This window comes from Aspergillus heteromorphus (assembly GCF_003184545.1).
Source record: "Aspergillus heteromorphus CBS 117.55 chromosome Unknown BO70scaffold_2, whole genome shotgun sequence".
Taxonomy (NCBI): Eukaryota; Fungi; Ascomycota; class Eurotiomycetes; order Eurotiales; family Aspergillaceae; genus Aspergillus; species Aspergillus heteromorphus.
Genome location: NW_020290407.1, coordinates 1,686,398 through 1,711,751, shown reverse-complemented (window position 1 = coordinate 1,711,751; position 25,354 = coordinate 1,686,398). Strand labels below are relative to the sequence as shown.

General features: G+C 53.3%; 7 protein-coding genes across 7 annotated transcripts; 4 read left to right on the top strand and 3 right to left on the bottom strand.

Annotated features, from left to right (window-relative positions):
• Positions 1-80: 80 nt before the first annotated feature.
• On the top strand, positions 81-2,955 carry BO70DRAFT_87665 (putative chromatin assembly factor 1 subunit B). The gene is made up of 6 exons (XM_025548811.1): positions 81-333; positions 401-416; positions 500-602; positions 674-910; positions 968-2,033; positions 2,095-2,955. The coding sequence occupies exons 1-6, from the start codon at positions 230-232 to the stop codon at positions 2,666-2,668; spliced, it is 2,100 nt and encodes a 699-aa protein (XP_025403644.1). The 5' UTR covers positions 81-229; the 3' UTR covers positions 2,669-2,955.
• An 823-nt stretch (positions 2,956-3,778) lies between these two features.
• On the bottom strand, positions 3,779-7,226 carry BO70DRAFT_87718 (trehalose-6-phosphate synthase). Its single transcript, XM_025548812.1, has 3 exons — positions 6,948-7,226; positions 5,567-6,893; positions 3,779-5,509 (listed from the first exon to the last, which is right to left on the bottom strand). Exons 1-3 carry the CDS (start codon positions 6,968-6,970, stop codon positions 4,064-4,066), a joined length of 2,796 nt encoding a protein of 931 aa, XP_025403643.1. The 5' UTR covers positions 6,971-7,226; the 3' UTR covers positions 3,779-4,063.
• A 360-nt stretch (positions 7,227-7,586) lies between these two features.
• Positions 7,587-8,196, bottom strand: BO70DRAFT_358639 (uncharacterized protein). The gene has a single exon (XM_025542340.1). The coding sequence runs from the start codon at positions 8,015-8,017 to the stop codon at positions 7,661-7,663; it is 357 nt and encodes a 118-aa protein (XP_025403642.1). The 5' UTR covers positions 8,018-8,196; the 3' UTR covers positions 7,587-7,660.
• A 66-nt stretch (positions 8,197-8,262) lies between these two features.
• Positions 8,263-10,398, top strand: BO70DRAFT_358637 (glycosyltransferase family 20 protein). The gene is made up of 5 exons (XM_025542339.1): positions 8,263-8,676; positions 8,818-9,193; positions 9,243-9,613; positions 9,671-10,010; positions 10,067-10,398. Exons 1-5 carry the CDS (start codon positions 8,373-8,375, stop codon positions 10,116-10,118), a joined length of 1,443 nt encoding a protein of 480 aa, XP_025403641.1. The 5' UTR covers positions 8,263-8,372; the 3' UTR covers positions 10,119-10,398.
• Positions 10,399-14,658: 4,260 nt separating this feature from the next.
• png1 (peptide-N4-(N-acetyl-beta-glucosaminyl)asparagine amidase) lies at positions 14,659-16,420 on the top strand. Its single transcript, XM_025548809.1, has 3 exons — positions 14,659-15,382; positions 15,440-15,840; positions 15,895-16,420. The coding sequence occupies exons 1-3, from the start codon at positions 14,847-14,849 to the stop codon at positions 16,308-16,310; spliced, it is 1,353 nt and encodes a 450-aa protein (XP_025403640.1). The 5' UTR covers positions 14,659-14,846; the 3' UTR covers positions 16,311-16,420.
• On the top strand, positions 16,421-17,040 carry BO70DRAFT_87610 (uncharacterized protein). Its single transcript, XM_025548810.1, has one exon. It carries the CDS (start codon positions 16,530-16,532, stop codon positions 16,869-16,871), a length of 342 nt encoding a protein of 113 aa, XP_025403639.1. The 5' UTR covers positions 16,421-16,529; the 3' UTR covers positions 16,872-17,040.
• Positions 17,041-21,989: 4,949 nt separating this feature from the next.
• Positions 21,990-23,927, bottom strand: BO70DRAFT_426085 (SH3 domain-containing protein; the record flags this gene model as incomplete). The annotated part of the gene is made up of 2 exons (XM_025547746.1): positions 21,990-22,307; positions 22,359-23,927. The coding sequence occupies 2 exons, from the start codon at positions 23,925-23,927 to the stop codon at positions 21,990-21,992; spliced, it is 1,887 nt and encodes a 628-aa protein (XP_025403638.1).
• Between the last annotated feature and the right edge of the window lie 1,427 nt (positions 23,928-25,354).

Sequence of the window (25,354 nt, the reverse complement as noted above, 5' to 3'; positions counted from 1 at the left end):
ATTCTGCCTCTCTCTTCATCTTGTCCTTCCCCAGCCATCGCAGCTTGTTTGCATGCACTGCACGGCTCTCTCCTCCGACCCTCAATCCCACTCTTCTCCCCTCCCGTCCTCGCGGTTGCGACACCGCCTCCTATTCCGGACATTTCTCGATCCCCTCACGGGGCGCATAACGGACGCTGGCCCTCCCTCGTTGTTTCCCAGGGGCCCTCATTGAGCGGCCGTGCTCATCATGAAGGCCAGCCCGTTGCTCATCTCGTGGCACAACGACAATGCCCCCATCTACTCGGTTCATTTTGACCCCAATGGCAAAGGTCGCTTGGCTACGGCCGGAAAGTATGATTGCCTGTCCATCCTATCCTGTGTTCTATGTTGCTGGTAGCTGATGCTTCTCCTCCCCCAGTGATAACAACGTCCGAGTACGACCCTCTCCCCCTCACCATATTGGCGCCCCCAATCCTACCCACTCGTTACCCACGACATTTCTGACAGACAACCATAGCTATGGAAAGTGGAATCAACGGGCGAGGAACGGAAGGTATCCTACCTGAGCACGCTAGTCAAACACACCCAGGCCGTCAATGTGGTCCGTTTCAGTCCTAAAGGTAGATAAATGCCCCTTGGATCTGCTTCTCCGGAGCTACTTTCTGACGGCATGCTTTTCGGAATATTCTAGGCGAGATGCTGGCATCTGCCGGGGATGACGGCAACGTCCTCTTGTGGGTCCCATCGGAATTGCAAACACAGTCTGGGCTGGGAGAAGACCGTTCGGACGAGAAAGAAACATGGCGTGTGAAGCACATGTGTCGCTCGTCCGGTGCGGAAATCTACGATCTCGCTTGGTCGCCGGATGGTGTTTTCATCATCACAGGGAGCATGGACAACATCGCTCGAATCTATAACGCCCAAACAGGTGCGCGCTGTTTCTCGAGTATCTCAGACGTACTTTACTGACGGTTGAATATCACAGGACAAATGGTGCGCCAGATTGCCGAGCACTCACACTATGTCCAAGGGGTAGCTTGGGACCCCCTCAACGAGTTCGTTGCGACGCAGTCGTCAGATCGGTCCGTCCACATTTACAGTTTGAAAACAAAGGATGGCCAATTTACTCTCACCTCACATGGAAAATTCCTTAAGATGGATCTTCCTGCCAAACGCATCTCATCCAGCAGTCCAGCCCCGCCGGATCTTTCGCTTCGCTCCCAACCCCCAGCACCGAGCTCTGCTGCTATCGCCTCGCCCGCCCCCTCGACTCCAGGCACGCCGATGACCTCCAATTTACCCATGGATCCCCCCCCCGTGTCGCACAGCCGCCGATCATCTTTTGGATCCTCCCCGTCGATCCGTCGCTCGGCCTCTCCGGCACCATCCCTACCTTTGCCTGCCGTCAAGCCGCTGGAAGTGCCCTCTCCAAGTTTTTTGGGCGGCCTGGGCGTGAAGAACGCCAATCTTTATGCTAATGAGACCTTCACATCGTTCTTTCGGAGATTGACGTTTGCCCCCGATGGGAGCCTGTTGTTCACCCCCGCAGGCCAGTATAAAGCCTCTCATGTCTCTGCGACGGATCCTGCAAAGACTACGGATGAGATTATCAACACAGTATATGTGTACACCCGTGCGGGATTCAACAAACCGCCCATCTCCCATCTCCCGGGCCAGAAGAAACCCTCTGTTGCAGTCAGGTGCTCGCCCATCTTTTACACTCTACGACAGGCTCCCCAGCCTGCCAAGCATATCACATTGGATACGTCATCCGCCGAGGAGTCGTTTCTATCTCTCCCTGATCCGGTAGTGAGCTCCACGGGGGACAGCTCTATGGAGCCTCCAACATCAGCACCTGATCCGGCGAAGAACACCCCCAAGACCACCGACCGCGCTGCCAGCCAAAGCCCCCTCCCAGCGTTCACGCTGCCCTACCGAATTGTGTATGCCGTAGCGACGCAGGATGGGGTCATGGTGTATGACACACAGCAGCAGACACCGATATGCGTGGTCAGCAACCTGCACTTTGCCACCTTCACGGATTTGACATGGTAAGCCTTGCCTCGCGAGTTTCCACCCAAAGTTCTCTATACTAAGTGTGACTGTGACCAGGTCCAACGATGGATTGACTCTGATAATGAGCTCGTCGGATGGGTTCTGTTCGACGCTCGCATTTTCTCCCGGGGAGCTGGGCCAACCATACACGGCTCCGGTGGCGGCGGCGGCTCAGCCAACGCCCACCAATAGCACCCCTACGACCAAACCCAGCCCGGCGCAAGTCCCTCCCGCAAGCCCTGCACGGTCCAACTCAGTATCCTCGGTTACCACCCAGTCCGGCTCCCAGCAGCCTGCGGGAACGGTGGTCAACAACCCGACGCCCACCCTCGGGGCTGTGCCGTTGGTGACCGCAGCCCATTCATCCCAGCCTCCGACACTTCCGCTCACTACCCCGCCACAGACCCCCATGTCTGCAGCCTCCCAAAGTGGGACAAGTCATGTCAGCAACAGCGTTCTGGGCAAACGCGCCGGGGAGTCCGAGAAGGAGGACGACAAAGATCAGAGCGCCGCGCCGCCGGCCCAGCAACCACCGAAAAAGAGACGGGTCGCACCGACACTTATATCAGCGGGCACCGACCCTTCTGCCGCAGCAAGAGACCAACCACCCAATGCTGACGTGGGGGGTTAGAATCATCCGTCCGGTAGACAAAAACCATCCCTTCTTTCCCCTTTCCCCCCTCTTTCCCCGCCCAAGTGTAACTCCCTCCTATGTTGTCAAGTATGGGTTTCGTTTCGGATGATCTGAGTTGCTACGATATTCCGCTGGCTGATGATTTTACGTCCCCCCCCCTTCGTTGCTTATCTATCTATCTATCTATATCCATCGTCCGTTATGCCCCCCCTCTCAGATGGGTTACGGTTCGTCGTGCTGGGATGGGATCCCGGTAGAGTTTCAGGTCTGGTCATGGCATGCATCTATCTCCATTCTTCTGGCGCATTGTAATCTTTCAACGAACAACATCGTCTTCGTCTTAGGTCCTCAGCTCTTCTCAATTATCTGACACTGGCTCGGACGTTTGTCTGTCTGTATGTATGTATGTTACTATCTATCTGGTCTGGTGTGATAATCATCTTCCTTCTTCTCCCAACCACTCAACGAGCGTCGATGACATGAACAGACCCCCCTCCCTCTCCGTTCCAGTCCGTTCATGCCCCGGCATATATAGCCATCCTATATCCATATCCACACCCACTCCCATTCCTACATAGGATGGAATGAGTTCGGTACGGATACGGTGGCCTGATCGTACATGTGGTTTTTTTCTCCTTGGAACAATCGATCAATCAGAAACGTCCGTCTGTGGTGAGTGGTAGGGTAGGCGAGTAGCGGTGGGTGAGAATGGCGGTCTTGAATCTGATTGGTGTGGATTTCAGTCCCCTTTGGTGATGGGATAGCGCTAACTGCGCCCCTAACCACTTCACTACTGTAGGTGACTACAGTAACTACATACATTAGTCTACTTTTAATTGCTACGGTATCATCGCGCACGGGCCCAGGCACAGGAAGAAAAGAAGAAGCGAAAGAGGGGGGGAAAAAAGGCAATGATAATTAAGGATGTACATCGATGGGCGCGTAGGAGGTCCGTCGTCTAGACATGTGATGGTCATGTCATGTCATCTCCATTCGCCGTGACGCGTCATGTTCATTATAGGGGAAAAGAAGAAGAAAAAAAAGAGGGTTAGAAAGAAAGAGAAAAGGAGGAAAAAAAGACAAGGTCAATAGACACAGAGAATAGAAGTGAAGAGGATAAACAGGGTAAGGGTGACACCGAGAGGGTGAAGGAGGAATGTTCGGAGGATGGTACTTGTGTGTTCTTCTGAGAGGGAAGAATGGAGATGGGAAGGAGGAGAGGAGGTTTGGGGAGAGGTTGTGAGAGATGTAGGGACAGAGGGAGGGGGAGAGGGAGAGGATGAAGAAAAAGAAGACGGAGAAGGATAGATGATAGCAGTAGGAGTAGTAGCTTGGAGAGGAGTGTCAGTGCGGACCGGAACATGCAACTAGAGAAGTATTAACGAGGGGTATTCAGTGACTGTCTCCATTGACGCCATTCACCTCAGGAGCAGAAGAGTGCCCGTTCGTGTGGCCGTTGGTATGGCCATTGATGTGGTGGCCGTTGGAGTGGCCGTTGGGAGCCTCGTCTGGCACCATGGGGCGAGGGCTGAAGGCGTCTACGATGTCGGCCATGCTCATGTCGCCTGGCGGGACAGCTTTGGCCTCGGTGGCGTGCGCGCCCACGGTGAGGGTGGTCACGCTGGGGATCTTCTGGTCATCAGCATCATGCAGGCCATTAGCCCAGCGGAAGAGGGCTTCGTCGCCTCGCGCACCGCCCGCGACAAACACGAAGTCGGGGGTGCGGGGTAACTGCTGCCAGACGGATTCGGCTGCTTTGGCTTTTGTCACGTCCAAGGGCTCGACACTCACTGCGCCCTCAGAGAGGACCACGCGGATGGCTTCGCTTCCACGAGTGCCGTTGATCTGGTCGGCGAGCCCCGATGCCTGACGCGCCGCGATTTCTGGATCATCAGCGTTGTTGTACCAGAAGTTCATCAGACAGCGGCGTTCTTCCATCTGACTACCCTCGGTTCGCTCGTGGTAGTATTGGATCACTTTGCGGATGCCGTTGCGCCAGTCCTTGGCTTTCTCCATGTCGACTAGCGTCGTCCATGTGGACGCACCGATCTCGCGCTTGAAGCAGCCGTTCTCTGCGATGAACCCCACCCTGGTGGACAGCCCATCTAGGGCTGAGTCGAGTTGTTCGGGGCTTCTGCTGCTAGTCACGTATACTTGGTTCTTGGGGTCTTCTAAAAGACGCTCAAGCAGAGCGACTAGGTCAGTGGGAGCTCCAGTGGTAGAAGCCAGGATGCCCTCATCCTCTAGGAAGAAGAGCCGCGATTCGGAGCTGTCATATGCTTCTTTCACGGCGTCGACGGAAAGAGGAGACACCTGGTCAAGTTCGCGAGCCTGTTGCATGCTGTGAGCTTTGGTCAGTGCGGCTTGGAAGAAACCGAACCAGGCTACGGCGGTATGAGGGGTTTTCTTTTCGAGCAAGAATTCCCAATTGCGTTCTTTCTGCTCTGGTGTCATCTCAAGCGCCGTATTTATTGCGTCGGCCACCTCTTTATAGTCCCACGGGTTGATCAGAAGTTCATGCCCACTGAAAAGTGAAGCACTCCCCGTAAACTCACTCAGGATGAGAGAGCCGTGGCGTTGTGGTGCCAAGACACCATCCTGACAGTGGATGTAGTCATGACTACTGAGGTTCATGCCCTCTCTAAGGCTGGTCACCATGAAGATCTCAGCCACGCTCATGAGAGCCAAGAACTGAGAGTAGCTTATGTCTTGTCGTAGGAGAACCAGGGGCTGGTGAGTCAAGGTCGAGTAGACGGAGTTGATCCTCATGGCGATCTTTGAGACTTGAGCCTCCAGTTCAGGCAGCTCTGAAGCCGAAGCGACTTGGACAAGGACAACCTGAAGAAGTTAGTTGATCAAGTACTGCATGGGGCATGTGTACTCCGTCAGACATACCTTGTCTCTCCACTTAGGATACTTCTTCAAAAACAGCTCATAGGCCATAAGCTTCTGCTTGATGCCACCCGGGGCATCCAGCCTGTCACGAGCAACGATGAGATGCTTTTCCTTGTACCGAGAGGTGATATTCGCGATCCAATCTTTCACCTCCGTGGACCTGCGTAACACATCTAGTGCTTTGACGTCCACCCCAATGGGTGTGTTCTTCACATGGACAAACCGACGGTCAAGTTGCACACCATCGACGGATACCTCCAGACTGAGAAGGCGAATACATGACTGCAGGAAATGGTAGCAGTATTCTTCTGCCTGAAAGCCGATCAGATCCGCCCCAAGAAGCCCATTAAGCAGCGCATCACGAGCGTTGAGGCACCGGAAGACCTCGGAAGAAGGAAATGCAGTGTGCATGAAGAACCCGATTTCAGCCTTGGGGAGTTTTTCCCGCAGCAAGCCGGGAAGAAGCAGAAGGTGATAGTCGTGCACCCAGATACTGTCACCTGGGCGCCAGGATGCAGCAATGGTCTCTGCAAATGCTTCATTGACTTTCACGTACTGCTTCCAGGAGTAATCATCATACTCGGTGTGTCGAGGGCTCTCCTGCATTTGATAGTGGAAAGCAGGCCAAAGGACATTGCGGCAGAAGTGGGAATAGTGGCCTTCAAATTCGCTGTCGCTGACAAACACCGTGAGCGACTCAAACTCATCTTCGAGGGTCTCGAAGATACTGGCGCGAGTTTCATCTTTCAACGAGTCTATGGGCATACCCAAAGTGCCAACCCACTTCTTGTCCGCCAACATGCCCGCTTCTTCGGCAGCGTTGATTGCATTCCGCAGGCCGCCGTTGCCCTGCTCTGCTGCTTTAACGACCCAGTCATACTCGGAAAGCAACGCACGTGGACTTCCATGGTCTTCTTCCGAGCTTATTGCATCCATCGGGCCATCCAAATACGGAGGATTGCCATCATCCTCCGGCGGACGACTCAAGATGGATGGCTCTGGATGAAATGAAGCCTTAGCGCGTGGTTGATTGAACTTACGGCTCTGGCCCCAGGAGATGGTACGGGGCTCGCTAGGGCCCGGGCCGTTGGGATCGTCGGCGGCGGGGATTTCACCCGCAGAACGAGAGACATAGGGTTTGAAGATCTTTTCATCGTCTGTCGTTGCACCAGGAGTCCACAGGCTTATGCTCTTTGAGTGATGTTTCCGGTTGTAGTCCGCCAACCGGCCCACGATCCGGCCATCCGTGTGGGAGGAGCTGCTTGATGACTTGCGCCGGGCATGTCTCAACTCGGTGGCTTGGAAGTCAATCGTGTAGGGGAGAAAGCTACCCGATTTAAGTTAGCACACCGCCATGTGGTAGTACGAAGGGCAGGCATACAGGGAAGCAATGAAGATCGTCATTGAGACGAGTCTGGAAGGCAAGCCTTCTCTGCGATATTCCAAGGCTAGTGGTTCGCTTGGAGCGTGAAGGATTGAGAGACTGGGGCGGGAAAGGAAGGGCTGAAGTATAGGAGCAGAGCAATATAGCGCGATATGGCGTGGTATAGGAATATAGAAGTATAGGAGTATAGGAGTGTAGGAGTATAGAATGACTAGGGGAGCTGGTGTGATGGTGTCTGGATGACCCGTGTGGTGGCTCGGACTAAGGGATGCTAAAGGAGGGCTTGATATTGATGGAAAGAGCTATCTCTTAAGTCACACGGCTGAAAGCAATGGATGACCCTGAAAATCCCGGTGGGAGGTTAGACACCCGAGCAACCAGAAGAAGCAAGCAGGGAGTGGTGACGTTGATGATTGGGCTGGGGAAGCCGTCCAGGCTGAGGGGACGAGGCACATGCGGAAATGAGAGGAACATTCTGGGCTCGTCGGGGAAGAGAGTGAGGGGCAACAGCCCGGAGAAGGAGGGGTTCGGGCAGGTTTCCTGGCCCTTTGGGCGTCTGCCTTGTCCGTGGCCTTGGGCACAAGAGGAGGTTGCGTTGCATGGACGAGGACGGATCTAGGCGGCCGGCATTTGAGGCCTCAGATCACAAGCCCGGCGCATCGGTGCATCGCAAAAGATGAAGCAGAAAGGGAAAAACTTGCCTGGCGATGCTATAGCCTCCCAGCTAATAGCCGGAAGACCAATGAGAGCGATGACGTTGTGGTTCCCGTAGGATCCGCAGACTCTCCACCCGCACTAAGATAGCGTTTGGCGATGGCTCGAGACAATTCGACGCCGGCGTGCGATTCCCGTCTCCGTCTCCGTTCTCGCGTGCGCGCGCCTTGTTTACGGTGTCTGCAGCCCAGAGACAGACAACCGGAAGAGGGTCGCTGAGGCACATGGAGGCAAGGGTTGGTCAATGATGCTTCCGATCCGGCGGACGGGGGACGGAAGATTGAGGGATAAAGGCCGAGGAGGGGGAGGCGGAGGAGGCGGAGGAAGAAGGGAACAAGAAGAGGGGCAGCCATGAGGCGGAAGAGCGATTAATCTTACAGCTCGGAAACCAAAATTACCGCAATCGGGCCTGAGGTGTTGATGCGCTGCGCTTGCATCTTCACCTTCACTTTCGCCCTCCCCTCCAACACCACAACACCACACAACACACGGCCTCTTGCCGCATTTTGCCCCTCCCCCTCTTCCCCCCGCCTCCCCCCTTTTTCTCCCCCGACTACGCCCATTATATTATCTCTCTCCTTCTCATTAACCAACCCCAATTGACTCATCTCCTCTCTTGTTTCTCCTCCTTCCATTCGATCCACCGCCGTCAAAAGCGGGGCAATCCTCTTGTGCTTATTGACATCTGCACTCTTCCCCCCCCCCCTCATGGCTATCAACGGTACCTCGCAGGAGGGTGACTCCCGCCTGCTGATCGTGTCTAACCGCCTGCCCATCACCATCCGACGGTCCGGGCTTGGAAAATATGAGTTTTCCATGTCCTCGGGCGGGCTGGTGACTGGGTTGAGCGGACTATCAAAGACGACAACCTTCCAGTGGTATGGCTGGCCAGGACTGGAAGTGCCGGAGGACGAGATCGACGCGGTCAAACAGCGTCTGCAAGACGAGTTCAACGCGACTCCCGTCTTCATGGACGACAAGTTGGCGGATCGTCATTACAACGGTTTCTCCAGTACGTATCGCCGTCCTCGCCCCTGCCTGCATCGGATGTGCATCCGCATCCCCCCTCCCTTCCGTGGACGCCACCTGGCAATGCACGACAGGTCAAGGCAAGCAAGGCAAGGCAAGGTTCATTGCTAATCTGAGCTGTCAGATTCAATCCTGTGGCCTCTGCTGCACTACCATCCTGGCGAGATCGTGTTTGACGAAGCTGCCTGGGATGCCTATCGTGAGGCCAACCGGCTCTTCGCTAAGACCATCGCCAATGAGGCCCAGGACGGTGACCTGGTCTGGGTCCATGATTACCACCTCATGCTTCTCCCGGAGATTCTCCGCGAGGAGCTGGCGGCGTTGGGCAAGAAAAGCATCCGCATCGGATTCTTCTTGCATACCCCTTTCCCTAGCAGTGAGATCTATAGAATCCTCCCTGTGCGCAGTCAGCTCCTGCGTGGGCTGCTGCAATGCGACTTGATCGGGTTCCATACCTATGACTATGCGCGCCATTTCTTGAGCTGTTGCTCGCATATCCTGTACGTGTCCATTCACGGTTTGTCGGGATCTCGCTAACCACCCTGGCAGTGGACTGGTCACGACCCCAAGCAGTGTCAAATTCACGGACAGATCTGTCGCTGTCGGGGCCTTCCCCATTGGAATTGACCCCGACAAATTCACCGAAGGTCTCAAGAGCCCGAAGGTGCTGAATCGCATCGCAAGTCTTGAGAACAAGTTTCAAGGCATGAAATTGATGGTCAGTGTTGATCGCCTTGACTACATTAAAGGTATCCCCCAGAAGCTGCATGCTTTGGAAGTCTTCCTCTCTGCGCACCCCGAGTGGGTCGGTAAAGTTGTGCTGGTGCAGGTTGCCGTTCCCAGTCGGCAGGATGTGGAAGAGTATCAGAACTTGAGAGCGGTGGTAAACGAGCTGGTTGGTAGGATCAATGGAAAGTTCGGTAAGACTGGCATCGCTCACGACATTCATTGCGCTCTACTAACAGCGCCGGTACTAGGAACGGTGGACTACATGCCCATCCACTTCATGCACAAATCCGTGAGCTTCGACGAGCTCATCGCTTTGTATGCTGCCTCGGACGCGTGTGTGGTGTCGTCGACTCGCGACGGGATGAACCTAGTGTCGTTTGAATACGTCGCGACCCAGCAAAACCGCAAGGGCGTTCTAATTCTGTCCGAGTTTGCTGGGGCCGCCCAGAGTCTGAACGGGAGTATCGTGGTCAATCCATGGAATACCGAAGAGCTTGCCGGCGCATACCACGAGGCCGTCTCGATGGACGACGGCCTACGGGCGCAAAAGTTCGAAAAGCTCTACAAATACATCTCCAAATACACGAGGTAAGCTGACGTGGCCACCGAGATATATATCGCGTTTGCTGATGAAGATGTCACAGTGCCTTCTGGGGCAAATCGTTCGTTGCCGAATTATCCAAGTGCCCAACTTAATCGCCCTAGTCGGGCTTAGATATTCTCTCTTTTCTGGATCTTTCTCGTCCCTTTCTTTTTGGCGAACACGAGCATGGCGAACATAAATTCAGGTGCATAGCGACCTTTCTAATCCATAGACGAGTACCATTGGTACAGCAAGCGATACAGCATAAATCAAGACCTTGATAGATGCCACCGACGACTACTTGGACAGATTAGAAACAACCTCAACCATAATAATAAATAATAGTCAAACTAGATAGTAGATACGAATACAATTAACAAACAAGTTCAATCACCACACTTCCGATTAATTACTACCAAATTCAACTATGTAACCGTACCAAATAATCCGATCCCGATCCCGATCCCCATACGACCTATCCTCCACACCAGAAGTCCAAACTCCAAACACCGACTGACTCCACAAGCACTGAACATCTGAAACGCGCTGCCTAACGACAGTGCAGCTTTTTGTATGATCATCTATGAATCTGCGGAGTACGCGGCAGAACGAAAGACGCAAAGACCAACCCCCAACGAGAAAAACACCCCAAAAGAGGGGAAGAAACAAACCCGCACTCGTACGTCATCATACCAAACTGCCACAGCCACAGTGCCACTGCCACCTGCCAGGGACAACAGAGTCGACACGACATCGGGATTGCCGCTGCAACGCAAAAATATATATATATATCGCAGCTATGTCCATACCTCTTGAGCAAGGAGCATACATACATTCATTCATTCATGCATGCATGCATGGATACATATTCCTACATTGTGTAGTGGGTAGTGACTGGTTATCTAGGTAGTAGATGATGATTATGATGACAATGAATGGTGATAATGAGTACAATGTTCTAGACATTGCTGCAGATATCAGATAAGTGATGCGTACATTCCTATCCCTGTTGCAAAGTTGCCACTAATATATACTAGTACATGGTAGACAACGTGTCGTGCAGATTCATGACTTCAGAATGACACAACCAATTAGCATGCTTGTTCACATTATTCAGTAGGGTTGCCTGCAGGTTTCAACAGGGCATGACTGAGTCGTGTTGCATCGAGCAGGGTAGATACCCGGTATATAATATGGTTCCAGTATAGGTGGTAGTATCTAGCTGAGTACCTGAGTAGATACCGAGGTGGGTGTGGTAGTAGTGCGGCTGGGGGTGGTCTGACCACGTCGCTTATCTGAACCCACATTGCAGTGAAAGTTGACTATCTAATTTCCACATCCCATCCACAGAGTCAGTAGATACGTCTGGAGTATCAGGTTAGGTTGCCGGATGGGCATGCCGTTTCACACTTGAAGATGAAGGGATCCCGAGTTGTCGTAATCCAGCAAACATCGATGCAGATAAGACCCACCACGGTAAGCAGGGCAGCCCTGGAAACCGAGAGGGACCTTACTTCGCGGATCTACCAATCAGGAAGGGAACGGATCGAACCTCACGTGTTTAAGGGTTCAGGGAGGCTTTGTAAGCGATGGTGTTAGTCAGCTGGGGGTGAATGCCAAGCTACGTAATCAATTCCGTCGGGGTTTCTGGACGCCAATTTATCTCGGAGGGGGCTAGGCCGCTTGTTCCTTGGTGTGGGTGCTAATATTAGCAGCACCCGGATGGTCGACGGTCTGGAGAAGAAGCCGTTCTAACTGCACCTGCCAACAACCAACCCAAGTAGACATGGACTGGAAAGTTTATGGCAATCTCGAAACCCAGGGTATCCAGGGAGCTGAGAACCTAGAAGCAAGCCGTTCAGGGTCTCGACCGGCGGTTGGAATGGAGACCAAACCCAAATGCAAACGACGACCGGACAGCCACGCACTCAAGAAAAGGGCACGACAGGTATCCATGCCAAGCCCCCTGGCCAGGGTCTAGGGCACTGTTAATGTTGACACCTTGGACAATGAGAGAATCAGGCCTAGCGTCATGGGTCTGGAAGGCCCTCTAGCCAGATCTTGTCTAATGCCAAGACGGACGCTTGCGCGTCTCCGCCACCTATCGTCCCGTTTAGGAAGGATACCGTAATCCTGTAACGCCGAGTGGTTTGAACTCCGTTGGATATTTTCCGGATTGAGTTGGGGGGCGGGTACGCGGTCTCCTCGGGTCCCGGGCTCTGGCTGAACTCTGTATGGCTCCCGGAACAGAGCATCTCAACTGTCAATCGCCGAGCGGCAAGCCTCTCTTATGTCGGCATCCCTTCTGGCAGACACTCACTGGGTGTGCAGGTACTCCGTACATCATGATGATGCGTCCCAGGGATTTCCGTTCGGGGGAAAGGAGAGGGTGATCGAAATGAACTGGTGGTTGGTCGTACATGAGAACTGTCAGAGTGGAGATGCACATTCATGAGGGCGCATGTGCCGCGTGTGCTGCTTATGCTAAGGAGGTAGGGCGCTGGACAGGTCTTCTTATATGTACAGAAGTAGCTTTATGGGTACGGACTGGCGGACTGTCGCTTTAAGGGTGTCCTTCGTGTCGACTGTCGAGATTCCGAGGCCGTGAGGATCGCTGTCTGCTCGCGGTCCTCCAATTGCAGCACCTCAACGCGAGGATCGATTCTCTAACAGCTAACAACAAGGCGCAGTTTGAACCCTGACACAGCAAGTAAGTGATCAGGATCACCATGATCACCACCGGCCACCTGACGGCTGAAGTCTGTTCCGGCCAGAGCTCGCGTAGCTCTCATAGGAGGATTCGTTTGATTAGTGACCACAACGTGCCTAACAGTACCATATAGTTCGAGGCTGGCATACAGTGCTGACTCCATCTGGTTCTGTAGGCGGTAGCAGCTCCCAAGACCCAAGTAATTAGCTGCCAAATAGCTCCTCTAGCCTGACCTGACTATCAAATCCATTTAATTTGCCCGATCCCTTCATCCGCCAGAGAATCGGGTTCCCAACCGGGCCGAGATTTCTGTGGTGATTCGTCAGCTGAGGGGACTTGAAAACCTGACGATGGGTCAATACTCGTAAGGCTACGGTCCCAGCCGCTCTGGAAAATTTCCCTTTGGAGAGAGCCCTGGAGGGTGCTGTCCCTGATTAACAATGGGTTTCTCCAATTTTCGTGCTTTGCGATGGAATCACTCCTTAAAATTCTGTTAACTGTGTGCCTAGTCCTACTGTTTAGTGTCTCCTGTCTAGTGCCTCCCATCGGGTGGACACTGCGTGCACCGTGCACGGTAGTTGCGCATGGTAGTGCGCGATGGTGACATTTTTAGTGTGTTGGTCAGAGAGCCGCGTAAGACAGACAGGCTGACGTCGAGCGAGATCCTCATGGCGCGGACCCAGAGTGCGGAAGATTGCGCTGGTAACTTACCCAATGGGGAAATGAAAATATTCTTTATAGAGGAAGCGACATCTCTTGGAGAAGAGGGATGATGAAGCTCTGGGGAAGTAGAGAAGGTTTTGGGGGGGGGTCACGATGAAGATTTTCCGCAGCTTGCGTAGGCGCGTTGAGGGGAACCGTCCCCAACTCCCAGATCGCGACATCCAACCCACACGGACATAGCCAAGCTTTTGGGGGATTCATCAGCAAACTCTCCCTCCCCCATACGGTCGGCCAAAGTGGAGAGGGAAAAGATGGACAGCCACGCCGTTTGAGATGGAGGTCCTACGGTCAGTGTGGTCACGATGCCCTGAGGTGATTTCGCATCTCGACGAGTGGGGCCAGAAGCAGCGCGACAATGGCGGAAGTCGGCCAGGAGCAGGAGAAAGAAGAAGCAGAAGAAGCAAGCACAGCTGCAGGTAGATAGTTTAGTTGGAGTCAATTATCATGCAGCTGGACCAGACGGTATTGCCAAAAACCAGCGGCTTGGAGACACGAGAAGGGGGCGGGCGGTGGTGCGTCTGCACAAGCAGCGACGGTCGCGGGCAACCAAGAACCCAAAGTGTCTTGGCCGTGGTTCAGTTAACTGTTTCGGGGCGGGACACACGCGGCTTGCGGTGCTGGCGCGGGGCCCTGATTGGGGCGAGGAGCTCAAGGCTGACGACGCTTCGCCCTCGCTGCTGGCGTGGAAAAAAGGCCAATGACCCGAAAAATCATCACCTCTCCTGTGACTAGTCAGTCCTTCTCCGGTGTCTGTCTGGCTGTCACCACTGGATTACGGCGACGCTGCGTAACTCCATCCATCCATCCCTCCCTCTCTTTCTCGCTCCTCGCACTCTCTAATACCACATTTTACCTACCAACCACGACCTCTTCTAACCGTGCTCGCTCGCTCCCTCTCGCTCGCTCTCTTTTTACTACCTCCCTTCCCTTCCCTTCCCTTCCTCCTCTTCCCTTCTCCCCTTTTGGACCCTTCCCTCCCTCCCTCTCCCCTCCCTTCCTATACCCTTTCCGTCGTTTAGTCCTTCCTCCCATTAATCTCTCTCCTCCTCCCTTGACTTCGCTTCACTTCACCTTTCCCCATTTCCACCTGTTGCCCTTTCCCATCCCGGCTTCAGGTTCGCCCTCATTCCTCTCCCTCACCCCGCCTCCGTAGTCGTGGCGGTTACGGTGACCAGCGCCAAGCGTGGCGACCGCCTGGCTGGGCTGTGCGACCATCGTTAACTCTCGACCGACCTGACCATACCATCCAACCTCCCACCTGGCCGACAGCTACCTCCCTTCGTGTCTCTGAAACCGGACGAGCCACATCGGACAGACGACCTGGCTTTCTGGACCATCGCCAATCGACTCAATCTGGAGATTCATACCACCTTCTCTCGCTGGTCTCGTTGACCTACCCCCTACCACCATGGCGGACGGTAGACACCACCCTCAAGCGCCGAACCCCGAGAACTTCGACGCAGGGGAACTCACCAACGCCTTCGAGCAACTTATGCGCAACAAGCGATTCAACCAGCTCCAGGAGCAGTCTAGAGCTCAATCCCGTACACAGTCACCCTCCCCCGCGGCTCATATGTCCCCTAGCCTGCCTCCTCATCCCTCGCGAGCACCACCACCACCCCCGACCGCCTCTCAATACCCGTCACCTCAAATGCCACAGCAACAGTCTTCCCAATCGCCTCTCCTGAGAAGCCTCCCGATAGTCCCTGCCCCCCCACAAGATCCGGCCTCCTTGAAATTCCGAAACCTCCTCCACGTTCTTTCTGTGACGCCCACCAAGTACGAGAACCCCGGTCTCCTCGATGAGGCGCTCGCCGTCATCCCTCTCGACAGGTTGTACTCGGAGGCCGAGGAAGAGAGTCAGATCATGCAGGCACAGGCTGCCAGTGTTGGCGGGAAACCAGAATGGGGCTACCAGGACTGCGTCATCCGGGCGCTGCTAAGGTACGTACCAGTCATTTGAGAATCTAGAGAGCCTTGACTAATTGATCGCGACAACAGGTGGTTCAAACGATCCTTCTTTCAATTCGTCAACAACCCCCCCTGCTCTCGATGCTTCATGCCCACCATCGCCCAAGGAATGACGCCGCCGTCCCCCGACGAGACCGCCCGCGGTGCCACCCGGGTGGAACTGTACCGATGCTCGGAGGCAACCTGTGGCAACCACGAGAGATTCCCCCGCTATTCCGACGTGTGGCAGCTTCTGCAAAGCCGACGTGGACGTGCCGGTGAATGGGCCAACTGCTTCAGCATGCTTTGCCGAGCAGTCGGTGGACGGGTGCGATGGGTTTGGAACGCTGAGGATCATGTCTGGACTGAAGTGTATTCCGAGCACCAGAGGCGCTGGGTGCACGTGGATGCTTGCGAGGAGGCATGGGACCAGCCTCGCCTTTACACTGAAGGTGTGTATATCCGCATGCCCGACCTTTAAGAAACGGTAGCTAACAGGACTCTAGGTTGGGGCCGCAAGATCTCCTACTGCGTGGCTTTCTCTATCGACGGGGCCACAGATGTCACCCGCCGCTATGTTCGAAGCCCAACGAGACACGGAAAGGCCCGCAACCGCGCACCCGAAGAGGTGCTTGTGTGGGTGATCCACGAGATCCGGAAGAAGCGACGGGAGAACGTGTCCAAGACGGACCAGCGACGGTTGATGAAGGAGGACGAACGCGAGGAAAGGGAGCTTCGAGCATACACCGCGTCTGCCCTTGCCGCGGAACTGAACAACCTTTTCCCCCGGAACTCGAACAGCGGCCGACTCGAAGACCAGAAGACGCCAACCTCGCGACAGGATGCCGCCATGGAGTGGCTCGACACCCGGCAAAGGAGCTCTGGCCACTCTGGCCCCGATGGATCACAAGACGGCCGGTAACGCTGCGTGTATTCCAGCTCACAACCTCTTGTCTCCTTGCGGTAAGGAGGCCCAGTGCCCCGGTCGGCGATACAGCGTCCGATCGGTTACCAAGTCGCAGGGTCGACCCATATACGACCATATAATCTGGTTGGACCGTTTCTCGATGGACGACGTACCATGAAAACGAGATACACGATTGGCCTCCGCCTATTATAGGATTCACACTATCGGCACCGCATGTTTCATGACTCGCTACATCTTTACATTGTTAGGGAGCGCTTCCGTATGGATTCTAATGACACTGCCGGCGTCCGGGATCACTTCCGGTCGGGAATCGGGTCGTTCCTCCTGCCAGCCGAACTCGAGGCCTGCCTCGGTCGGCGTGGCGGCGAGTACCGATGGTGCTCGCCACGAACTACAATCTCTATCATCTCTTATGTGGTCTTTGACCTCTTCTATTCATTCACTCTTTTTCTTTACTCACATTTGACCAACACATATTTTCCTTACTGTTATGATGCATTTTCAGGATTGTCTAATTCGGATACCTTGGGGACTCGGCAAGGTTGGGAGGCGTGATTGTGCATGGCTTTCTGTTCATTTACTACCATTATATTAATTTCCTATAATTCTGTATCTTCGTGATCCTTTTTTCTCGGGACCCACGCTTAGAACTGGCGTTGGCCGTCGGGCCATGTTTGAAACAATGTTTCGGCCGCATGTCGTCTGACTGAACTACATATTCCTTTTTTGTTCTGATTCCTGGCGATCTCAGATCCCGGATACTACCTCAATTGAACGTCAGACAGCTACATATTCATCGAGTAGGGATCCCCGTATTGCACTCAAAGGGCTTTCCGGTCAATACAGAAGCGTAGGTGTATCGGTGTTCTCTCTTACCAGGCATCATCCAGTCCATGGCTACAGAGTACAGAGCATCACCAAAGAATCTTAGACAAACAGCCCTATTGCGGAGTCTAGCACACAAACGCTATGCTAGGACTACCAAGACATCCGCCCTCGTTGAATTTTCTTTCTGTGGGGTAAAGGTATCCATAATGCAGGACTATCAGACACTATCACCAGACATGGAACCATTCAGAGCAGATACTCGAGTAGGCAAGTCGAACCCGGACTCATCCTGTATGTAAGGCACCTAGGCTGCCACCTACTTACTCTATTGGCTAGCTGCCCGGCTTCCTCCCTTCCTTCCATGCAAGTCAGCAAAAAACGACTACTATTAATAAAGCAGTGGTGCTTCATAGAAAACAACCCCATCTCGTCCATAGCCTATCCATCTTACCTAGTAGCTACCTGCAAAGCACACTGCATTACGAATTATTTAGGCACAACCAAACAGAGCAGACGGGCGAATACCAAACCCTTAATTTCCCAACCCAGAGTTCGGGGACACGCGGGAGAAATTAGAATTCAGGGTCCAGCCCACCCGTCCTGTGTCCACGTAACACTGGCCACTAACCAGACCGGTGGAATGCAAAGAGCATGGTTGCCGGATGGGTCAGGAACAGATAGTTAGATACTCAGTCGCTTACAATCACAGTCACGCTCACACTGACGCACCACACATATCAAACAGTAACAGGCCAGGAACACACAAGGCTGGAAGACCGGATAGATGAATGGAAAGTGGATACGCAGTGACTAGTTAGTTAGTGAGCACGCTAGAAGAACTGATTCAGGTACAAACCAGTTGAACCGCGGGTGAGATATCTATCTGCCTAAGACGACGGGTAGAATGGATTGAAAATTGACGGGTCTAGCCGACACTGACCGACGCGACCGTGTCCTGTCCTGTCCTGTCCTGTCTTTTGTGTGTAGGGGAGAAGAGCAGCAATGGGTGGGTGACCTGAGACAAGGATGAGAATCCATGCCCATGCCCATATTTAATCCGACTTTTACTTTCGCCTTCACTTTGACTTTTTCTTCACTCCCAGGAACCATCATACCGTTCACTGTCGTGTAAAACAGAAGTATCTACCCCATACGAATATACGAGGCAGAAATGTCGTTCCTGGAAAGAAGGCTGGTTGGATTGGGTGGCTGGAATGGACTAGACCTCCTTCCTCTCCACGTCCTTCCTCTCCCTTTCTTTCTCAAGTACAATCCCCTCATAAAAATTATACCGTCATAGCTATACCAACTATCCCAGCACTAGATAACCCCAAGATCAATAATAATATCAACATAATAACTATGCGGAGTAAGCCTGACTAATATATTAATTATTCACTAGTTAGTTAACTGTTTACTGTAGTTAGTCTGTTCATGATATTATCCACGCAGTAAGAACACGCACCGCAATTTAAAAAAAAAAAAAAATCAAGATTGCAATAATAATCCACTCCCCCGCAACGGGGGGCAGGCCCAGCCAAGCTACTACTATAATTAGATAGACGGTAGGCGCTGACTCCGGGATCGAAATCGCGATCTGCATTGGGCGGGCGGCCGTGGTTCGTCGGACTCGGAGGTGGTGTCATGTGAGCACGCGGGTGGGTCGAGGGGGGTTATCTAGTACTCGACGGCGGGTGGTTGGGGGAGGGAGATTAGATGCCAGATGGGTTGATAGTAGTGATAGTACGGAGTACTGGGGGATGGATCTAGCAATCATCTCCATCCGATGTACTATTGGGTCTCGATATTAAGGGGATGGGATGGGATGGGATGGGATATGGGACCGGGATTTGGGCTGTACTTTGTATGATAGGTAGGTGGACGCTAAGGTGTGGTCAGTGTTGTAAACTTACACCTTGTATGGTTGGTTGGTTGGTTAGTTGGTTGGTGCCTGGCTAGCAAGGCAGGTAACTGTGGTTACCGAAGTATACTCCGGACTCCGCATTTAAATCCTGCATTTCCATAGTTATATCAGGGAGGGGAAATTAGTAACTACCAAGGCCTAACTACTTCTTTGTAGATAATTGGCAATTATCACTCAGCCAAAGCATAGTATTGCCCCATATAATGCCTGTGTGCTATCGTATAGGATACATCATAATGTATGTAACGATACTCTTATAATGAGTAAAACCACCAATCATACAGGGAATTTCACTCTGCTATCAGAAAGAAAAAAGCAGCTGGGTAACTAGGATCCTACTCACGGATATTTCAGCGTTTCAGGAAGCTTATAAATCACTCAACTAGAGACTTCTTGAATTAAGAAAGGGAAGCCCAGCGAGCCAGTGTCCCGTTTTCCGGCTATTGCTCCAGCCAGAGTCAACTTGTTCCAACGCCATCCAGACTGCTCTGATCATCAGAAATGGATCGAACACTTGAGACCTTCAAAGATCGTGTGGCAAAGGCCATCACCTCCCACATCTAAGTATCTGTGCATCAGTTCATAATTCTCGACAACTTTGTCGAATTCTGTCTTGGCGGCATATCACACCATACAAACGAGCCGAACCTGTCCGGGTTCTTCGAAACCATGTCCCGCCCCAACCGCAGACAGAATACCTAGTACTACGGTTCTCCACGCTTTTCAGGAAAGAGAAATACATCCGTGCAGAAGCTCAGACCAAGTATCCCGGCGAGCAAGCAGACACTGCCCATGATCATCAGCAGCAACTCGCTTGGACTGCTTGTGTCTTAGCTAAGACTAATATGCTTTTATGCCAGAAAAAATAACCATAAAGAAATAAAGAATGGGCAGAGAAGGGAATGGCCATGCTGCAGATACGGACGCCTCCAACATACCGACCGAGGTCAAAAGGTCTAGGCCTGCACTGCGGTCATGAAGCGACAGTCCAAGCAAGCAGCGAGACCACTTTCGGAATGGATGAACTCGAACTCAAACTCGCTCTCATAATTGCGAGGACCTGGCGGGGCTTTGCCTTTGCAGTTTGGGTGATTTTCCGGGAATCAGCAGATGGCTACCTTGAACTTCCCTCTATGAAGGTTCTGCGGAGGTGATGGTGTTCATTGGCTAGTTGGTAAAGCTGAGGTAAGTAGGATGAAGTGAAAGAGACAAAAGAAAACAAAAGAAAAGCACTCGCAGACCCGGCAGGATTTTCCACGGACTGCTTCCGTGCCATACTCATACTCGTTGATGCCTTCGTCCTACATCTCTTTTCTATTGACCCTGACTCTGAAATAAGAATTCTTTCTATCAGGTCAGGTCGGTCAAGATCATTTGCAGTCTACTCAGCGAGTAAGTTTCAAGTGTCAAGTAGATGTGAGTGTGGGTGTGGGTGTCTACTAGGCATCTCCCAGAGAAGCGCGATCCGCATGACACGAAATAGGAAGCCGCGAAGCCTCCCTATAAACCCCCCCCCCTCTTTTCCACCTTCCCCTCCATCCCTCTCTTCTACCACGAGGCTGGGATATTAGCAGATCCCCCTGGCCTCATTCATCCTTATCGACCGACGCCATGGCTATCACAGCCGCGGGAGTCTTCCTCGTGGAGTGGACATACTACCTACTCCGTGTCACATAAGTGCCAACATAGTACTTAGCAAGAACTAGAGTATCGGGTTGGGAAGCGTTGGCGAGTAGAGATGCAGCTTTCGCTTACCAGCTCTAATGCGGTCTCGTGTTATAGACTGTTCTTGAGTGGTAGAGTTAATTGCAGACTGGATGGGGGAGGGGAGAGGGGAGGTAAGTATAATGCAATCGTGTCTACCCTGCGGCGCCTAGTTTCTCTGCTGTGATGGCTTTCGAGTGCGGTGGCCGATTCACAAGCCTAGCGCTTATCTCGTCTCTGTTGTTTTGGTGTTCTTTGAGGGTGTGCAGGCGGGTGAGTCGAGTAGTAACATGACCCGCCTTTTGGGATTGTGTTGAACAGCTGTGTAGAACGCAGGTCTATGTTGTCGAGGAGACTATGCGAGTGCGTACACAATGGTCAGTTTTGGGTGTCTGGCTCGCATTCTTATCGCAGGGACTCTCACTCGGCTGGGAGCTACCGATGATTCTGACAGTAGACGATTCCGGGGATAATTCTATTCACTGGGCTGGGCTATCTCGCATCTTGTGGGTGTCTTGCATGGGTGCGAGTGCGTCGATGGGCTGGATTAGGAGTAATCTGGTAGTCTGATTATTGGAGACCAAGGCAATAATGCTGTCTTTCAAATTGTAAGACTGCCCTTGTAGATAATTTGATTGTCTTTCCGCATTTGCCGTCCACATTGTGTTGGCCGCACGGGGACCGTTCTGGCCATAGAAAAGCAACTTCAGTGAAGCAAGGGATGATGGGGAGCAACCCCGATGTGCGGCGAGCTCGGTAGCAGATAATGGCATACAACAGGCTCAGATCAGATACCCTTCTCGCTTTATACCTAGTGGGTGGCTAGTGGACATGATTATTTTTGGCTGACTTGTCTGATAGATCAACGGATGAAGGGAAGGAGCAAGCTGTGTTCAATTGAAAGCTAAATTTCTCCAACACATCCACATGAAGAGGAAATGGAGGCTTGGTTTGTGGGATCAGCCAGGGGTAAAATTGTCAACAAGGTATCAACAAGAAACGAAAGTCAAGCACAGCACCAGGTGAGCGTCCTCTATTACACAACATAGTATCCATACCGGCTCGCTTTTGCGCGAGTTCATTATGAAGATAGAGTCTATATACATCCCAGAGAATTAAGAGTATGAGCCACAGGTGCCATCGGCATGCGGGCTCACTATCCCCAAATATTTACAAGAAAACTTTAATGCGTGACCATCCCTTCCACCCCGTCCAGGCTATACCATGCTCTTGAAGCTGTGAGCAGAGCGGAACAGGCTGGCCAGCGATGGCAGGGACTTGAGACGCTGCGGTGACGGCCGTTCGGGCGCGATCAGGGTGGGCTCTGGGCTGACGCATGTGGAGTAGAAGCGTCCCAGGTCACCGTCTGACCCGGCTTCCGTTGGTGTCCCTGAGCTGAGTGACCGGGGGATGCCCTCGGTGGAGATGTGGATGTTGTTGCCCAGATACTGGGCTTGGTTGCGGATAGGCTGTGCGGAGAAGCACGCCCGCGGGACAAGGCCTTCTTGGTTCGTTTCCATGACAGTGACGAGAGCCTGAGAGAGATTAGCGATGGAAGATGACAGAAATGGCTGGGGGGAGCTTACCCATCCATCCTCATAGATGAGGTGCAGGATGGCTGTCTGGCCTTCCTTGAGCTCGATGTGCTCGGGACTGACGGCCCGGAAGTCCATGTCCACTCGGTATACCCGAGCCATGGAGATCGGAGGCGCGCCCCGAGAGGTAGGGATTTCGATGGTAGGGATCTCGATGGTAGGGCTTCTCGAAACTCCAGGGCTGGAGGACTTGGTGGATAAGGCGGGGGAGACTGTCTCCAGCGTGGCAACCTTGGCTTCGGGGATCTTGCTAGACTCGACCTGAGGCGGCGTGCTGGACACCTCCTTGAGCCGGCCGATGTCGCCAACTAACGTCTCCGTCGAGTATTGCACTTCGGGTAATGGAGAAAAGCGGGTTGGATTGGTCCTGGGAAGGTCCAGGTAAGAGTGGTGAAGCTGTCGGAATCCATCGCGTAGGGTGTCGCTGGGAATATGTGCAGATTGCGGACGAGGAATGTGGACTTTTGATCTTTTCCAGGTGGACTTGACAAATCCGCCTGTCGAGCGCAGCGCGGTACGGCCAGTGGCGTATACCAAGAGGGTGAAGTCTTTGATCGGGGTATAAGCAGAGTTGGGTGTCAGCTTTTCGCGCAGACGTGGAATTCGAGATTGGAAGTAATTCGCAGTGCGAGCACCAGCATGCGCGCTTGCGCGTGCGGCCGCTGCACCTCCTGCGTAGGCGGCATTGGCAGCCTTCTTGAGGGGAGACGGCTTTGGTGGTGGAGGTCGCCATTGACCGGGCTTCTCGGTACGGTAGTGGTTGGCAATGGCGTTTTGCAGGGCGCGCTTCTTCTTGTGCAGTGTCCACAAAAGGAACCCGACGCATGCGATGACGGCAACTGACACGCCTACTCCGATAGCGGCTTTCGTACCAGGCGACGTGCCTTCATGACCCAATACTGTTACAACACCGGTCGTGGTCGCGCTGCTGGAGCTGTCGGTGGTGGTGGATGGTTTCGTTTCGAGCGTGAACGAGCTGGGAGAGGGGATGATAGATGTTTGCAAGGTGGTGGTTGGCGTCCACAACGCCTGCGAGCTCGAAGGCACTTGGGCGGTCCAAGTGCCGGTGTGTGGTTGCGCTACACTGCCGGTGGTCGAGTCGGTTCCCAAGGCAGCTGTGCCCGCTGTTGATGCGCCGGTGCTGCCTCCCGCCGCTGCGCTCGCTCCCGGCTGTGCTGCGTCGGCTGCTGCACCGGCTGCTGCGCCGGCTGCCGTGCTTCCCTGCCAGGTCGATGCTGCGCCTGCAACGGGCGCTGCACTCGCGGTGGCGACTCCCGTGCCTGTTCCTGCTCCTGCAGCCCATGAGCCCTCGGCGGCGGTGGTGCCTTCACCCGCGGTGGCTGGATCTGCCGCCATTGCTGCTGATCCTGCGGTTGACTGACCAAGACTGCCTGCGGCCGCTTGCTGTCCGTACGTAGTCTGTGCCGAAGAGCCACTTTCCCACTGGCCGGAGCTGTACCCTGAAGAAGCGCCATTGGCATAAGGATAGGCGGAAGCCTGGGCTATTTGAGGATCGCGGCGGAAGATCCCCCCGTTACGGGCAGCGGTTCGGTGTCGCATGGTTGGGGTTTAGTCAGGTAGCACAAGCATGGACAATCAGACAAGCATGCACAAGCAGCCCAAAAGCATGTACTACTGTGTAACTGGTCTCAAGAAGATATGGAAGGGAAGGAAGAAAAGCCGCGGGCTGGGGTGACCTAGAATGTCAGTGTCTTTTTAAGCACGATCTTGCATCTGCGTCGATAGATCCACAACAACATTGGCACCACAACAAACAGCCGTCTTGGGCCCACTGTCAACAGTGTCCCCTTGAGCAGACAATCGCATGTATATCAGTGGGACAATTGGCTGTTGCGGTCGTTGTGAGGTGAAGTGGAATGTGGTGGTGGTGGTTGTAGTTGTGCTGTGATAGAGAGCGCATTCCGAAGCAGACATTCCACACAGCGTCCGGAGTACTACATCAGGGAACCGCACAAGAAAGATCTGCCAGAATCTGCATTCCTGTCCTGTCCATTACTGACTTGAGCGAAAGAGGGCAAGTCCCTCCGTACTGGTCCCTCTCCCACTTCAGTCTCTGTGATACCTTCCTACCTAGGTATTCGGACACTGTCTCATATATACACTTCTCTTGTATGGACTATGTCCTTTCGATTCTTCTTTCTCTGCGGGCGAAAAAATCACCCAGGCCATACATACGTACTCTCCTCTCCCATAATCTTCTCTACCATTTGCTCCTACTCCACTCCCGCCAGCTCATCCCGCTTCCCAGTTTCCCATCCCCCCCAAAAGCCTCCAAGAATGCCCACCCACATTCCTCTACACCTCCACCCAAGCCACCTCCCCACTCGACAGCTGCCAATTGCTCCATCCTCGCGTACACGTATGCTTTGACTTCAATAGTTTTCTCTTAGTGCGGCTTTCCCTGTTTGTGGCTTCCGGTGTGGGGTCAAGTATGCGCCAGCCTACGCAGACATCTACTGAGGGGAGAGCCGGCCAGCATAATTATCCTGACGGACATAATTTACATTGGCAAATAGTACATACTGGATGGAGTATTGAGTCGCGTAATTCCGTGGAGTTCAGGTCCACGGATAGTTTTGAATTTGTAGTATACACATGCAATTCCCTTGTTCTAGTAAAACACCATTGCTAGCAGGATATCGATAGTTGGTTGTCTTCGACAAAGACATGCATCAACCACTGTCTATCCTCTTTAACCCAGCTCATCCCTCGAGCCTCCACAACTGTACTCCAAAGTACCTACGGCGCAACACGCAGTGTACCAGGCACCTCCCTCCACCTCCCGGTCCATCCTTCCCCAAACAAGAACAAGAATGCCTCCCTATCCAACACCCACAACCCACAACCCACAGCATCCCAACCCTAACCAATTAACCAACTACTACCTAACCCTCCCCTCTCCCGAGCAACGGAGCAACAGAACACAGCAACAAGATACCTAAGCTACAAACTGGCAGCTCGGAGTA